The sequence below is a fragment of the Anarhichas minor genome, unplaced genomic scaffold (genome assembly GCF_050575085.1).
Source record: "Anarhichas minor isolate MPS153535 unplaced genomic scaffold, ASM5057508v1 ptg000067l, whole genome shotgun sequence".
NCBI classification, from domain to species: Eukaryota; Metazoa; Chordata; class Actinopteri; order Perciformes; family Anarhichadidae; genus Anarhichas; species Anarhichas minor.
In genome coordinates this window covers 3,927,625-3,942,500 of record NW_027466513.1, presented here as the reverse complement: position 1 = coordinate 3,942,500, position 14,876 = coordinate 3,927,625, and the positions used below count along the sequence as shown (strand labels likewise).

Below are 14,876 nucleotides of genomic sequence, written 5' to 3'. Positions count from 1 at the left end.
CAACGCCTCAGTTGAGTACCTGAACACGCCACTGGGACACATATCTGATGATTTACATCGCATTTAGTCCACATGAGTGCAAAACAATTTCACAGTTGATTTCTGGGCTCATCTGCTTGACAAAGACAAACCAGCGCGTTGATATCAAAACTAAATTCAAATGGAGATGCTCCATAAATAAGTAAGTTATTACAGAAGGATGGTAATCTCAGTCCTGGAAACTGGACCCACAGTTACAAAACTGGAATTTTGTCAAATGGAAAATGTTTTTTGATTTAGATCCCAAAACAGGTATGACATGTATTAGTGTCATCAGTCAGTACCTTTTATCTGGAGACCAGTTTTCTTCAAAAACAGGCGAATGTATACGGCACTCATCAAACAGAGCCTGTTCTAGCAGCCGGGGGCTTCTTGTGATTGTTTTCATTGAGACTGACGAGTTTTATTTTGTGGTTTTTACCTTGCTCAGCGCCTTGAATGTCTCAAGTTGAAAAAAATTCAAGTCAGAGCAGAAAAAACGCCTTGCCAAGTCCGGCAGCCAATGCAAAGTTGGACCGCTGTCACAATGACGTAGTGACCCGTCCTTCTTTTGTATATTCCTTGATAGCTGACAGGAAGTAATGTTGGACCAAAGCTGCTGTTCTTGCAATACAGTGGCAGTGATGAAGTCTATATACACACAGTTGCAGAGGAAACGGTGCATTCTGACACGTACCTAATCCACTCTGTTTCATCTCAGGGGATTGACGTGAGCACAACGAGAAGAGGCGATAACTGCCGACTTTCGAGGACGATATCTCCGACAGAACCTGGTGAACACACACACACACACACACACACACACACACACACACACACACACACACACACACACACACACACACACACACACACACACACACACACACACACACACACACACACACACACACACACACACACACACACACACACACACACACACACACACACACACACACACACACACACACACACACACACACACACACACACCTCTACTAGCTGGCAGAATAAAATATGCCCTCAGACTAGGGGAGAGGCCAAAACCACAGAAGAAGAACTGGGTCTATAAAATATTCTGATTATAAAAGTAAATAAACAAACAGCTTAACATACTTGATTTGATGCTTTGTAGTGTTTTCATGAACAAAACTCTTCAAGTCCACAATAAAAGAAAATGATTTTGGTAACGAGATGGTTTTACCATCATTTAAATTGCTTCTAGACTTTAATACAGGTGCATGTGGCGAGGAGGTTGCTGTCTGGTTTAAACAGAATGAAGAAGAAGCTGCGCAGCATTCAAATCTTGATGTCAATGTCGTCAATGACCTGAACTGAACTACTGGCTCAGGCCTAGAGTCTGGTGCAGTGGCTCTGCTTCTTCCTATGACTAGGTGTATTCGTCTGCTTCTTCCTACCTCCATGGATCCGGTCTTTTGATTGCGTATGAGTGGGGACTTCCTCTGAATGGTGATTGGCTCAGACAGCGGCAAGGCGCGGTCGGTCTCATCTCGCGAGAGGTCCTCCAGGCTGCCGGGGTCGGTCTGCTTCTGTCCGAGCAGAGAGAAAGAATACGTATGCTGCAATCTGCGGGACAACAACACGGTGGAAAACACTGGGATGGGATTCTACCTGCCGCGCTACCTCTGCAGAAGCCGGCCTGAAGCCGAAGCCGGTGGGTGCGTTCTCCTCCTCCTCGACGCCTTTGACTCCGGGGCTGAAGTGAAGCTCTACGTGGAAGCGCTCCTCGGAGGAGATGTCCTTTAGGGGGAACAACGGAGATGTTACAGATGTTAAATGTTCCAATACTATTTCTAATCTCCTGCTGCACAAGTTTGTTTATATACACATGTACGCTACTCAGCACTACTGCTTTTTGTTGGATGCTAAACTGCTAAATCTAATATAAAACGATGATTGGTTTTACTTATTATATTGTAATTCATTCCAGTGCGTGCTGCTCAGAGTACATCCCAGTGGCCGGCTTGTCTACAGATAGCTCGGGGCTACATAGCTAACGTTAACGGACTTGCACGGTGCCTCTTTTACAAGTTTATACTTTAAAATCTATTGAAAAAAAACATGTACAAATGTAAACACACAGACGAGAGGTACCAGGATGAGACAGTGTCATGGAGGCCATGTGAAGCATCAACAAACAAACAAACACGCTACCTTATTGTTGTCCTCGTACAGCATGATGACAATCTGAGTCATGTAGTTGAGTTCAGAGACAGCATTGAGGTAATCCATGGCACGCTTCCACTGCTGGTCCTTCTCCTCCTGTCGCAAACACATTCAAAAAATAACTTCTACCCCCATCTGAGGAAACATCTACAGTTCTGTGGGACTGATGTTCGACCGCTTACGTCGAGCAAGCCTCCGTAGCGGAAAATGCTGAGCAGGGAGTGGACGTGACTCTCACTGGTGAAATATAACCGTGTCCTGACGTGGCGCCCCGGAGACATCACACCTCGAGAGTACCTGAAGAAGAAGAAGACACATTCAGTCAGTCCAAACACTTTGCATCATGTCTTCCCATCACAACGGCCTTTCAATATACTCACAGCGGGTGCAGTTTGTTGACGGACTCGTCCTCGTGGGTCCTCTGCAGGTCCAGCTGGATCTTTCTCACCAGTGGGAGGCAGTGGGCATATGCTATGTCCAGTTTCTCCACTCTATTAATGCCATATTCCTTGAAACAAAGAAGAAAAATATATTAATTAAAACAAATCTTTAAAGAATTAAAGTAAGTGTATCTATAAATATCTAGCCACTGTGCTTTCCTTCTCTATATATCTTGAATATTGAAACAAAAGACGGAAACTATCCTTAAAAATGTTTCTTTGCAGTCGACCAGATGTAACAACCGTCTCATCACTACCTGAACTTCCTCGCCTCCGCCTCCTCCGCCCCCTCCTCCCCCCCCCTCCCCCCTTCTTCTTCTTCTTCTTCTTCCTCCTCCTCCTCCTCCTCCTCCTCTCCCACCTCCTCACCTGTGGGATGACGATGTCTGCCACAGCTCGAGACAGTCTGAACAGCTCCAGCGTGTCCTCCAGGCCCAGAGTGGCGTTGTGGATGACGTCGTACTTCACGCAGTCGTAGATGTCCGGTATTTTGCTGATGTCGTAGCGGCCGTTCTTCATGCGAAAGTCTCTCTCCAGTTTGGACCAGCGCTGCAGCATCAGCTCCAGAGTCTCGCTGTGGTACAGCTGCAGGTCTGGTGAGAGAGACGAGATCGTTTAACACGATTAATCATCGACTTTGTAAACATCATCCATTTATTGAACATGGCGACATCGCTGCAGACCCCTGACGCACTGACCGACGTCCAGCCGGTTGACAGTTGTGCCGAGAGCAGGGCCCGTTGAGCACCAAAGCTTAGTTTATACTCACCGTAGTGAAGCCGGCGCGAGCACCAGAAAATAATGTGATCACGGGCGAGTAGGCTCAGCAAGCGCACCTCTGAATTTTTGTAAATTTGCGTGTGGCGTGTGCGATGTCACACATAGTTCACTGATGGATTTATAACTCGAGACAAAAGGGGAAGCGTCGCTATAATTGATTTATCATGAATATCTTGTTTTCATAATCGCTAGAAGCCAAAATCGTAGTTGTGAAAATCTAATTTGATGAATTGCCCAGCCGAGCACGTAGTACTGAGAAACAAAGCGTGTTCAAGTATTGTAGAGGATCATGATATTGATTCTGCAAAGAAAATGTCTCTTTTCAAAGCTTTGAGGCCACAAATACATTTGCATATATTTAAGTAGACACAAACCTGTGCACATGAAACCAAAACATGTCTATATAATATGGGCTGTATACCACCAGGCAGTTATCCAAACGCCATCGCTCACCGGCTGACGTGGGGTCCTCCATCCTTGTGCGGATCTGGGAGGTGAGGCTCTGAATGAGGGCGTAGACCTGGTCACATGTGGCCACCGGGTTCTGGACTATCTTCATTGAATTCACCAAAGAGGCACTGCAGGTTGGGGCCAGCTGTCACACACGGACACAAAAAGAAGAAGAAGAAGAAGCACAAAAAGTTGTTTAATAAAAAGCCATGTTTAAATAAAATGAATACTGACGGCTTTCACTTTACAAAGAGCTCAAAAGGCTGCTGAACCTTTGTCATTGGATTCAACAGAGCCACATGAAGAAATATCATTAATGTGCAAACAGTTAGCTCAAGAGAGCCAATCCTTTCTGCTCAGTGATCAAAGGAGATAGGAACCTGCTGTCTCTACATCATATCAGTCTAACTATTACTGTGGGAAACTACAAAACAATACACTTGAATTTGTAGGTTCTGTATCTGCCCACAGTCGATGAGTTTATAGAAACAGACGGGAGAACTGTTCTGCTGTGGACGTATTTTAGACACCTCATAGAATCTATATCAGTTTATGAGAACGCTATATTTAGAATACTTTCAGCAGCTTAACTTGTGGAGTTACGGGGGGAGTGCCTCCATGGCGCATTTACAAAAAGGGACTTTAAACCAAAAACAACAAGTTTTTAATCAGCTACCAGGCCAATGTGATCCGGTTCAACACCGACAAGCTGAAGAATCCGTGGCAGCCGTCTCGTGTCTTTTTAACCTCTTGTTAAAAAAAGCTAATCTCAACCCACGCCTCCCCGTGAACTACGGACCGATCTCTTAGTTATTGTATTTGTAGCCGATTCAAACTCCTGCAGCAGACTCTTGGCTCATCATGAACCAACACATGTGCTTCCTGTGTAAAAACCACCGGCTGTACAGGAGGTGCACACAAGTGTACAGATTTTTAACAAAAGACGCTTAAAAAAATCATTTAATTGCTGTTTTGTAGTTGCTTTCCCCGTTGTTTCAGTCATGTAGCATTACTATTGGTTAGGAGCTAACACAGGTATGTATTGTTATTATATATCCTTTATCTTTGTCATATCTTATGTATACAGATGTTGTGCTCTCTATAGATTTGTGAAAGTGTAACATTATTTAGGTAAGCCCAGTGGGGTTTTCTGCCTCTTCGTGCTCTGTGATATTATTTATCTCCGTCATGTTTGTGTATTGTCTAAACTGTGCAAGTGATTTTTTATTTCCCCCCGCTACCCTCCTCGGGGCCTCACAGAGCAGACTAAAGTTGAGTCCTCTACTCACCCTGTCGAAGTCCTCGTCGGTGAAGTCCCGGTCCTTCTGCAGGATCTCATGGAGTCGGGCCTTGACGCGGTGCTGGCAGCTGCTCAGCGAGTCGCTGTCGTTGTCCAGCAGCCCGTTCATGTTGGCGCTCTTCACCATCTGCACCAGGATGGGTGTCAGCTCGCCCTCCAGAGCCAGCAGACCCTACACACACACACACACACACACAATGAAGTGTGAAATCTGTGATTCGTTTGTGCCAGCATGCAACTCATCAGTGTGGCTATCACACAGATGACAGCTAGCATGAGCTGTTGTACTGGGACTAAAGGAAACCTAACAGCTTGATGTTTTTGTGACATGACTGATCTTGTTGACATTGAGTCATTTCTACGCTACATAAACACATTTTAGTTTCATCTCACAGTAGTGGACATCACTCAGCGGTCCTCTCTCATCTAACGAAGCCGCTAATCTGTGAAAGGAAAACATAACGAGCTCGTAGACGGTCGCTTTCCTTTTCTGAAGAAGAGCTTTGAATGTCACCGGAGTCTATTAATTATATTTAATCTAGTATGTTTTACACGTTCTTCTGTCCAGCACCTAGTATTTATCGTCTGGATGGGCGTGCTTTTGTAAAATATTATTATTTTTTTAATGTCATGTGAGAGTCTGCAGGTGGTGCTGTTTTCCCTCTATTTAACTGAGACGATGACTCCAGCTGGTTTATTTTTCCATCAATGGACATTTCTGTAAACATAAATATTAACGTCCTGTAACTGTGTTTAAAATATGTAGCTGCTTGTAACAAACGTCAAAGAACAACTGAACAGATGTTGAATCCTTTTCGTTCGTACCGATGAAACACAGCAGCAGAACAGAAACGTCTCTCTCTGGCACGGAGCTCTTAGAATAGCCGCCTACCTTTGCGAAAGCCGCGGCCGTCATCTGCACTCTGCCTTCGTCGGACGCGTAGATCTTCAGGTCGTGTCTGTAGGTGCTGTGTAACCGGAGCAAGCCGCAGCCTGGAAATCCAGCGTAGTCTCCTACAAAGATCAGTGGAAACAGACGAGGACCCTGCTGGTTTACACAGTTACTCAAAAACCGGCTGCATTTTTGTGTGCAACAAGCAACAGTTTGTTATAAGATGTCACCACCGTGGAATCGTTTTTTCAGTCCGACACCGTTACACCTCGTGTGTGTGTGTGTCTCACCTTGACCTCCGGGGTACATGCAGCGGAAGGCTCTCCCCAGCTCCTCCGCCTGAACTCTGCCAGCAGGCGTCAGCTCTCCTCCCCACTTCAGCACCAGCAGCAGAGATGGACCCTCCTTACGCGTGTCTGAACACACACACACAATACAAACGGTAACTTCAGTTGGCCAGCTCCAACTTGAAAACATACTACTTTATAGTAAGAGATTAAGAAAAGGCCTTAATATCTTCCTACCTTCCTCCTCACTTGAGGTTTTGGGCTGCCCATGGGGCAGGTAAGTTAGTTGCACTTTTCTGTTGATCCCAGAGAAATGGCCGTACCTTTTATTGGCAAGAAAATAAAGCAAATCTGGAGTCAATAAAAAGATAAAGCTGTTTATGGATAAACATGATTGTAAGCCTCCTTCTTTTAAACTCTGATAACAAAATGGGGGCCGTTTCTACTGAGGATTAGACGACTGACGATGTGGTGTTTACTAGTGGAGCAACGGGACCAGGATGTGCAGTTACATGCAAGTAATCCCTTATTAAAATACAATGACTGTGAAGCGGTAAATGAATAAATATTTTAGCTTCTGGCTTTTCCGGTGTTTCAGGGAGTTCCGGTACCGGGGACTCAAGAACACTTTTTGAGCGTCTTCGTCCCGTCTCAGAATTGAAGGCGTGTTCACTCTCAGTCTCACACAAAGAGGACTTTGGATATATAAATATATATACACATCGATCAACAACGATCAGCACTAAACTGCCTGGGCATCGTCTGATGCATTTGTTAACGTTATTACTGTGATTTATCAGAGACAACAAAGGACAAATTCACACACATACAGAATATATGGCAATGAAAGAGTGAATGAATGAATGAATCTTCATTCGTTTTCTGTAGGGGTGTTTATGGGAATGTGGATCTTTCAGATCAATTTGTAAAGTGAGTCAGAGGTTTGAATATTCCACATTTTAGTCTGTGTGGAACTCAATGTGGTCTTGACTGCAACACTGGAAGGACGGAGAGATTGAGGGTCCGTGTCCACCAAAGGGTTCTCTTCAAAATCTCACACGGCAGGGCCGTCCTCTCCCTACGCGCCTCATCCAGAGCCAGTGGTCTGAACTTCATCAAATGAACACTGGACTGGAGATCAGCTGATGTTTCTATACTTTATGAACCATTCTGCCTCGTCCTGTATCGTCTGATCTGTATTCTGATGTTTTGTTTCTATAATTGATGCGTTTGTGAATCGTTGCTGCAAACCTAGTTTCCGATAAAGTTGACCTGAACCTAGTGTTTTAAAAAATACACGAGTGAAGTCGTGCCATTACCATCTGGGCGTATAAAAGTCAATTGGCTTCATGTTTCTTGTTCGTAGGAGGCTGTTTACAGGCGACACACTGCAGCCGAATCAACATCAAAGGCTCTTGGAGTCGTGTTTGGCAGATGGTGACCTTTCAAAAACGAATTTGTCCCAAGCACGGGACGAACCCAAAGACAAACTCAGGACACTCTGTCCAAAATCTACAAGAAGACGAGCTCCAGACAGTGAGGCAATGCATGTACCCAAACTAATACCAGATCACCTTATAATGTTACAGGATACTTACCAAACATCGGAGTTCTTGCACAGTTTCACTATAAAACCAGTATGGATGTAAACAAATGTAATTTCCTTTTTGCAGTCTATCATGGTTTTAAAACAACGTAATGACCTAGACATGACTTCAATGAATATGAGACGGGGCGACTACTGGTTAATAAAGAGACCCAGGTCACTTCACTCACATTTCCAGAACAGTCTTCAGCTGCTCCAGTTTGGACTTCTTCTCTTCTATCTCACAGTCGTTGTGCTGTCCTAGTTCTGCCAACAACTGACGCGTGATGTCCAGCACCTCCTGTTGAGTTCAGAGGAACAAGCTGTCAGAGATCTCACACACACACACACACACACACACACACACACACACACACACACACACACACACACACACACACACACACACACACACACACACACACACACACACACACACACACACACACACACACACACACACACACACACACACACACACACACACACACAGAGAGAGAGAGACAGAGAGCGAGAGAGACAGAGAGCGAGAGAGACAGAGACTGTCTGACTAATTGTTACCTGCAGTTGTTTGGGCTTCTTCAGCTTTAATTTCCCAGTTTTGTATCCTCCATATTTGTCAAATAGATCAAAGAACCTGGATTGATGGAAGACAAACTTCAGATTAATCAAACGTTTTTTTACAGCCAGCCAGTAAAAGCAGAGATAACCTACAAGGGGTTGCGGACTTCCATCTTCATCTTCTGTTTCGGCGTTCTGTCTCCGTGTCGGATGACAGCGATGACGCATCGTAGCTCCATCCTGAAGAGTGCAAGAGAAAGTTAGCTAATGTTATTATTAATACAGCAGCAAACAACTATTTTAATGTAAAGATTAGGCTTGATTAGGCTCTGATGGTATATGAATAACTGAAGTCTATGAGAAAATGACTCTACTTCTCTCTTGATTTATTACCTCAGTAAACATTGTAAACATGAGTTTATGGTCTCAGTCTCTAGTTTCAAGTCTTCTTCAATACAGCATGATGTTCATTTAGTACATTATGGTCCATTTAGAGTCAAACAGACCATAAAGCAGGGGATGCTTTAAGGCGGGGCTACTGTGATTGACAGGTCTCTACCAGAGACGTATACGGCGTCTCTACATTCCAAATATGGTAACTTCTGTTCATCGGATGCAAAAAAGCCAAGATGGCGACGGTGAAATCACCGAACTCGAGGCTTCAAAACATCCGTTCACAAATCAACTGGCGAAGTCACGATGACTACGTCCACTTCTTTTATACGTCTGTGATTAGAATTCCTGAAATTACACCAACAAGCTAACCGATCAATGCAGCAAGTGGACCAGCAACCTCTGAGATCTGGGAGGTAAAGATTTCTGTTTTTGTCAACGGAGTCTTGTGGCTTTGGAGAGAGCGTAGATACCCGCTTGTTCCCCGTCTGAAAGGTGTTTTTAGTCCACAGCAGAACATTGCTTTGCTCCCATTGATGGATAAGTACCTCAAACAACCCCACTTCAAACAAGCCACACTATCCCTTTAAGGGACCACCCACATTGATTTGAAGCCAACTGAACATCAGTAAACGGTTCTGACTCACATGGTCCCTGAAGTAGTGGGAACAATGGGGATGTCCTCCGCCTCCGTCGGGATGGACCAAGGAATCTGAAACTGAGGAGCCAGCTCACGCATCACGATGTTCCTGAGGAGCCGATGAAGAGAAATCCAACGAGGAATGAAACAAAGCAAGCTCAATGAGTTCAAAGGTTTCTAATCAATCGAATTCAAATCAAATCGAAATCTCAGGAGAAAATGTTCCAGTGGACCAGGAATGACAAAAAAAACAAGTAAACGTGGTACCCGAGGATCTTGGCACAGTCGTCGTAGTACTTCATCGAGTTCTTCACGAAACTGAAACCGTTGACGTCACACACATACGAGTGTCCATTAGCTCGGAGGAGGTCGAAGCCACACACAGTTTGCTGCAGCGAGAGGAAACAAATTCAGCAACGATGCTCCACAACGAAGGGAAAGAGAGCAGCGGGACAAAGCGATGCCTCCTCCTCCTCCTCCTCCTCACCTTGAACGCTAGGCAGACCTTACGGGCCACCAGCTTCTCCATGGCAGAGAGCATGACCGGGTAGCGGACCTCCTTCCCCTCGCTGTCTCGCTCCACCTTCCCGTCCAGAGCCGGGGACTTCCGAGCCTCAGCGTGAGCGTAGTCGGGCCCCACAGTGTAGACCTGAGGTCACATGACACACCACCAGACATCCTCAATCACTCTCAATGCAAACGTTGATTCTAGGTTTAACTGACTTACACTATTCTTGTTAATTTAAATAATAGAGCTGTGAAGTGCTTTTTTCCTGTTCCGTATCACCGTTGCAAAGTTTTATTTACACAAAATCCTTTTAACGATGACACTTGAGCTTAGTTTATACTGCACGTTGTTCAGACCGACAATCTTTTTTAGCACTTTAAACACGTCTGAGGTGTTTAAATGCTTCAGAAACCTTTGTCTTAAAAATCTACATTTGAGTATATATATATATATATATATATATACACACACACACATATTTATTTATTTTACTACATATATAGAGTCCATACTCTACCTTGACATCCGTGCCGTCTGTGGGCATGAACTCTTCATAGATGTAAGAGCCCGTCTTCCTCACGGTGGTCTCCGGTGAGTACACGCTGCTCCGGCTGCCGATCTACACGAATCACACAGCGAGTGAAAAACCATCCAGTGCAACGGTGCATTCCTATTATTCTCTTTAAGGTCCATCACCATCTGAAATAAAGGCTGAGGCTCCGTGTTTGACAACAGTGTGTCTGATTTATGATAACGTGCTTTCTCTGGCAGAGCAACAGACTCGTGGACCATTACAGGACAAGCTATCAAGTGGTGCAGGTTACTGCATTAATCCTCTGAACCCCAAAAACCCACGACAGCAGTGAAAAGAAGGTTCTTTAAACAATCTGCCTTCTGTATACGATACAGAATAGTGGCCGGTCATTAACAGTGAAGTATTAATAGAGTGGTTGTTGTAGTCTGATGTACACGGGACAGGTTTTAGGATGTAGTGTGGGATCTGTCGACTCTAAACAAGGACCTTTCTGAAGAGCCGCTGGCTGCCTCCACCAGCAGAGGTGGGGTAGTAGATGTAGACGTTGTGGTCCTCAGCGCAGACGGGCTTCTCAACGAAAGGTTTCTGGAACACCTCTCCGTTCACCTCCACGTGGTCCTCTCCTTCCACCAGGTTACACTCTAGAGTAACACAGAGAAAATGCTTCTGTGAGCCAGGAAGCCCCCTTTTCTTATTATCCCTTTAAATGTACACAGAGGAGTGTTTGAATCTAACAGAATAACACAAATAAAGGCAGTGGGAGACCAGCAACTCTCTGTTCTATGAGATAAAATGACCGGTTTTGTGAATGCAGTCTGGTATCTGTCTGACAGAAAGGTAAAGAGGTGGAAATATTCTATGACATGTCTGCTTACACTTTAACGGAAAGTTAAACACAGACCTTATTTCAGACATCGAACCAAAACCCATTAATAAAACCCATTGACTTCCACACAAAGGAAACCGGACGTACAAAGCCTAGCTCCTATGATGGTAGTCCCGTCTGTTTCTCCAAACTGGGCTGGTGCGCCAACTGCCATCTTCAGTAGGTAATACACTGAATATGGAAAACTACCTCATACTACCACACTTCCAAAAATCCAAACCATCCCTTTAAGTTTGGAACACTTGCGACGGCGTCATGTTTGATACTATATTTAGGATAACGGCCTCAGGATGCTGCCTGGACTGGAGCTGTTTTTCTGAGGAACTTTTTGTTGAGGAATATAGTCAGCCATCTACTGCGTTTTCCCATGTGATGTTAACTGAATAAATGACTTATGGAATAGCATTAATGAGGCGGCAGACTGACCGTCTGGGTTGTCTGGGTCGCGATTCAGCACAGCGTAGCGCGGTAAATCAATCCCTTCCTCCTGCAGGATGCGATACACCTCTCTCCTGTTAAACAAATACATCAAATAACACAGGAATACACTATGGTTGTTTGTATATTCTCAATCTTAACCAATATTGTAAACGTAGAGCTAAAGAGTACATCTCAGTACCTGTCCTGTATGTAGTACTGCATGTTCAGGTCATTGAGGAGCAGAGGGTTTCTCAGCTTGGCATAGCTCACGGCCTTATCCAGCGGGAAGCCTGGTGGACATGCAGAGAGATGAATCAATAAATAAAGCTCATGGACAACATGATGTTAATAAAGTGGGGAAGAGGAGTTCAGAGTTACGGCTGCTGAGACACAAACACTTGACATGCTGTGGACTAGACTCACGTCGAGAGACAGAATGACTCTGTTGGACTCAACATAATGCTGACATTGTATTACAAGACAGACAGCATACATACATGTGCTATACAGACAGCAGTGTCGCCCAGTCACGGCAAAAAACAACAACACAAAAACAACCTGCCACACGGTTATATTTTCATGACAGGAATGAGGCCGACAGACAAACGAAAACATGATGCCTTCGGACATAGATGTCACCTTTGTCTAAAACACATCAAACATGGTTCACGTGTAATAAATGAAGACGTGTGTGATGTGTGTGTGTTGTACCCTTGGAGTGGAAGGAGATGAGGCAGTCACACAGAGGCCATTTGTCCACGGGCTCGTTGAGGATGGCGTCCTCTGGGAAGATGACCACGGTGATGAACTCAAACTTGCACAGCCTCTCCAGGATCTGGGTCATCGGCTTGGACTTGGACTTCTTCATCATGCAGCAGATCCCCACCACGATCTGTCGCTCCGGGGGCTGAACGAAGGGAGAGCGCGAGAGAGAGAGAGAGAGAGCGAGAGAGAGAGAGAGAGAGCGAGAGCGAGAGCGAGAGGACAACAATTCAACAATCTGTCCGAGGAAGCAAGAGAGAAAGCGGCAGCTTTGTCCCTTAAATCTCCCATAAAACCTCACACTGAAGGACTGACAGTAATAGATGTCTGTAGTGTCTCCTCTTCTAAGACAGAGAGAGTCAAATTAAATTAAAGCCCCAACCATCGTCCTTAACTCTCTGAACCGGCAGGATGGAAAAGCACGTTTTCTTTAAACAATCACCAACACTACACTGTGTATCACAGCCAGAAGCTGTAACAACGGTGATAATTGTCATCTTTCCGAAGGTCCTTAAACACATCGTGTGTGACGAACGCTTCCGTCAGAAAACGCAGCCGAAACTAAGATAAAAATGGTGACATTTCATCAAAAACATTTTATTCTACGTGTGTCATTTAACTTTTTGCCCCAAATAAACAGTTTCCTTTAACCAGATCCTGTAAAAAATATTAAATTCTGAGCTCCTCAGAGCAACTGTGAAGCCATGATTGATTCATCTGAGACCAACAGTCACGTGACAAAAAAATCTGTGAAACTTTGACTGAACTTCAGGCTGCTGAACACAGAGAGGAGAGGATGTAATAATGTGAATAGCTTAATATTTATAGCACGTAAAGTTTATATTGCAGTGAAAAGCAAGGCCATAGAGAGTAAAATGTGACGGGAGGTTCAGAGGGTTAAACCGTGACAGAAGTCTGGCCCGAGACTTTCTCGTCTGCTATCCAGCGGACTCATTCACCAGAGCATCCAATGTTAACGTTAACTAGCAGGCTCGAAGAGCGCTGGCAGTGAATGGCCGCAGGCAAAACCACACGGATCTATTTCTAGATCTCGGCACAAAAAAGATCTCTGACCTGGTAACTTAAGGGCATCTGATTATCTATTACTCACTGATTATCTGAAGCTCGCTCTGAACATTTTTAAGTAGAGAGGTAGTGTAGTTTGACGTCTCACCGAGTCCGTGTCTTCGTCGTCCTCATACAGGTCCATCTCTGTCCTCATGCTGTCTTCCAGGGCCTCGCTCTCATCGTCCTCGCAGCCCACGAAGAATCTGGGAGCGCCACGCCGGCTCTCGCCCGGGCTGTTGGGCTCTGACATCACAGTCCCCCGCGGCGGCCCTCAGCGTCCCACCGCACCATCGTACACCAACACAGCCGATATGAGGGTGCGAGGCCTGAGGGACAGCGACGGGTCCGCTCTGCCTGGGCTGGAGAGCAGAGATGGGTGGACGAAGGTGTGCGTTTGTGAGGCGGAGAGAGGTTACGTGTGAAATGATGGCGATGGTTCAGTCCTCTGTGATGACACCGTTATTCAAGTCACTCAATCTTCACATCTCATATGGGTTTCTCAAGAGTCTTCAGCACCGATTATCTGGGGACAGTCCTGTCCTCCATTTGTACGTCCTACACGAGAAACAAAACATTCACAACATTATTAATAGGGTTTGGCCTCGTGGTGTGTACAACGTACTTCATACTCGGTATCAGAATGTACTGCACAAAGCCTACAAAATGAACGACTAAGTAGGATTTCCCCAGCTGACATAAGTGAGTAAAAGAATCTCTGAAAATGTTGCAGCTGATTTCCAAACAGACGTTATTTGGATAAACTGAACAAAAAACCAAGCGGGACAAAAGCAAACTGAACATAAGTTCAGACTGAAGAGTGTAAGAGTGAGAAACGCCAGTAAAATGTATAGATGGATGTATAATTTGTTCTTATATCTAAAGATTTAAGCATCAAAAACATCTTCATAAAACCCATTAAGTCTAGATAAATAAGTCTGGAGGTCTCGTTATGCCCAGCTGTGTGGGTGACTTTTGGTTTTCCAACTAAAAAAAGAAATACAAAGTGTGGCACCTTGAATCCCACTTATTATCCCGTCACTTTTGAGCAGTAATGGCCGTGTGCTTGAGCAATAATTACCTCCAGGACTTGCTCTACTGTTACACATTTAACGCCGACGCTGCAGTCTGCTGCTGCACAGACAGCAGGGGCGTCGTCTCTGA

General features: G+C 45.0%; 1 protein-coding gene and 1 long non-coding RNA gene across 16 annotated transcripts in view; one reads left to right on the top strand and one right to left on the bottom strand.

Annotated features, from left to right (window-relative positions):
• The window catches only part of LOC142934293 (uncharacterized), a 16,262-nt gene extending 9,500 nt beyond the window's left edge, over window positions 1-6,762 (top strand). For 2 of the 3 annotated variants that reach the window (XR_012947707.1, XR_012947709.1), the window contains exons 2-4: window positions 740-812; window positions 1,373-2,770; window positions 2,874-6,762. This is a non-coding gene — a long non-coding RNA (uncharacterized LOC142934293). Of the gene's footprint in view, window positions 1-739; window positions 813-1,372; window positions 2,788-2,873 lie in introns of those variants that run through there. The other variant, XR_012947708.1, reaches the window with a different exon arrangement.
• Window positions 1-14,876, bottom strand: part of ppip5k1a (diphosphoinositol pentakisphosphate kinase 1a) — a 32,669-nt gene that overhangs the window by 15,183 nt on the left and 2,610 nt on the right. For 7 of the 13 annotated variants that reach the window (XM_076078813.1, XM_076078809.1, XM_076078815.1 and 4 more), the window contains exons 2-25: window positions 13,822-14,270; window positions 12,597-12,792; window positions 12,085-12,175; window positions 11,892-11,977; window positions 11,066-11,220; window positions 10,562-10,663; window positions 10,024-10,185; window positions 9,804-9,925; window positions 9,544-9,645; window positions 8,657-8,743; window positions 8,504-8,579; window positions 8,134-8,243; window positions 6,595-6,680; window positions 6,361-6,486; window positions 6,071-6,192; window positions 5,168-5,350; window positions 3,882-4,023; window positions 3,018-3,241; window positions 2,589-2,716; window positions 2,391-2,505; window positions 2,197-2,304; window positions 1,654-1,782; window positions 1,440-1,571; window positions 716-809 (exon numbers count right to left, since the gene is read on the bottom strand). In XM_076078813.1, coding sequence (XP_075934928.1) covers window positions 716-809; window positions 1,440-1,571; window positions 1,654-1,782; window positions 2,197-2,304; window positions 2,391-2,505; window positions 2,589-2,716; window positions 3,018-3,241; window positions 3,882-4,023; window positions 5,168-5,350; window positions 6,071-6,192; window positions 6,361-6,486; window positions 6,595-6,680; window positions 8,134-8,243; window positions 8,504-8,579; window positions 8,657-8,743; window positions 9,544-9,645; window positions 9,804-9,925; window positions 10,024-10,185; window positions 10,562-10,663; window positions 11,066-11,220; window positions 11,892-11,977; window positions 12,085-12,175; window positions 12,597-12,792; window positions 13,822-13,965 — 3,022 coding nt within the window. In that variant the 5' untranslated portion in view covers window positions 13,966-14,270. Of the gene's footprint in view, window positions 1-715; window positions 810-1,439; window positions 1,572-1,653; window positions 1,783-2,196; window positions 2,305-2,390; window positions 2,506-2,588; window positions 2,717-3,017; window positions 3,242-3,881; window positions 4,024-5,167; window positions 5,351-6,070; window positions 6,193-6,360; window positions 6,487-6,594; window positions 6,681-8,133; window positions 8,244-8,503; window positions 8,580-8,656; window positions 8,744-9,543; window positions 9,646-9,803; window positions 9,926-10,023; window positions 10,186-10,561; window positions 10,664-11,065; window positions 11,221-11,891; window positions 11,978-12,084; window positions 12,176-12,596; window positions 12,793-13,758; window positions 14,271-14,876 lie in introns of those variants that run through there. The other 6 variants (XM_076078814.1, XM_076078811.1, XM_076078817.1 and 3 more) reach the window with 3 other exon arrangements.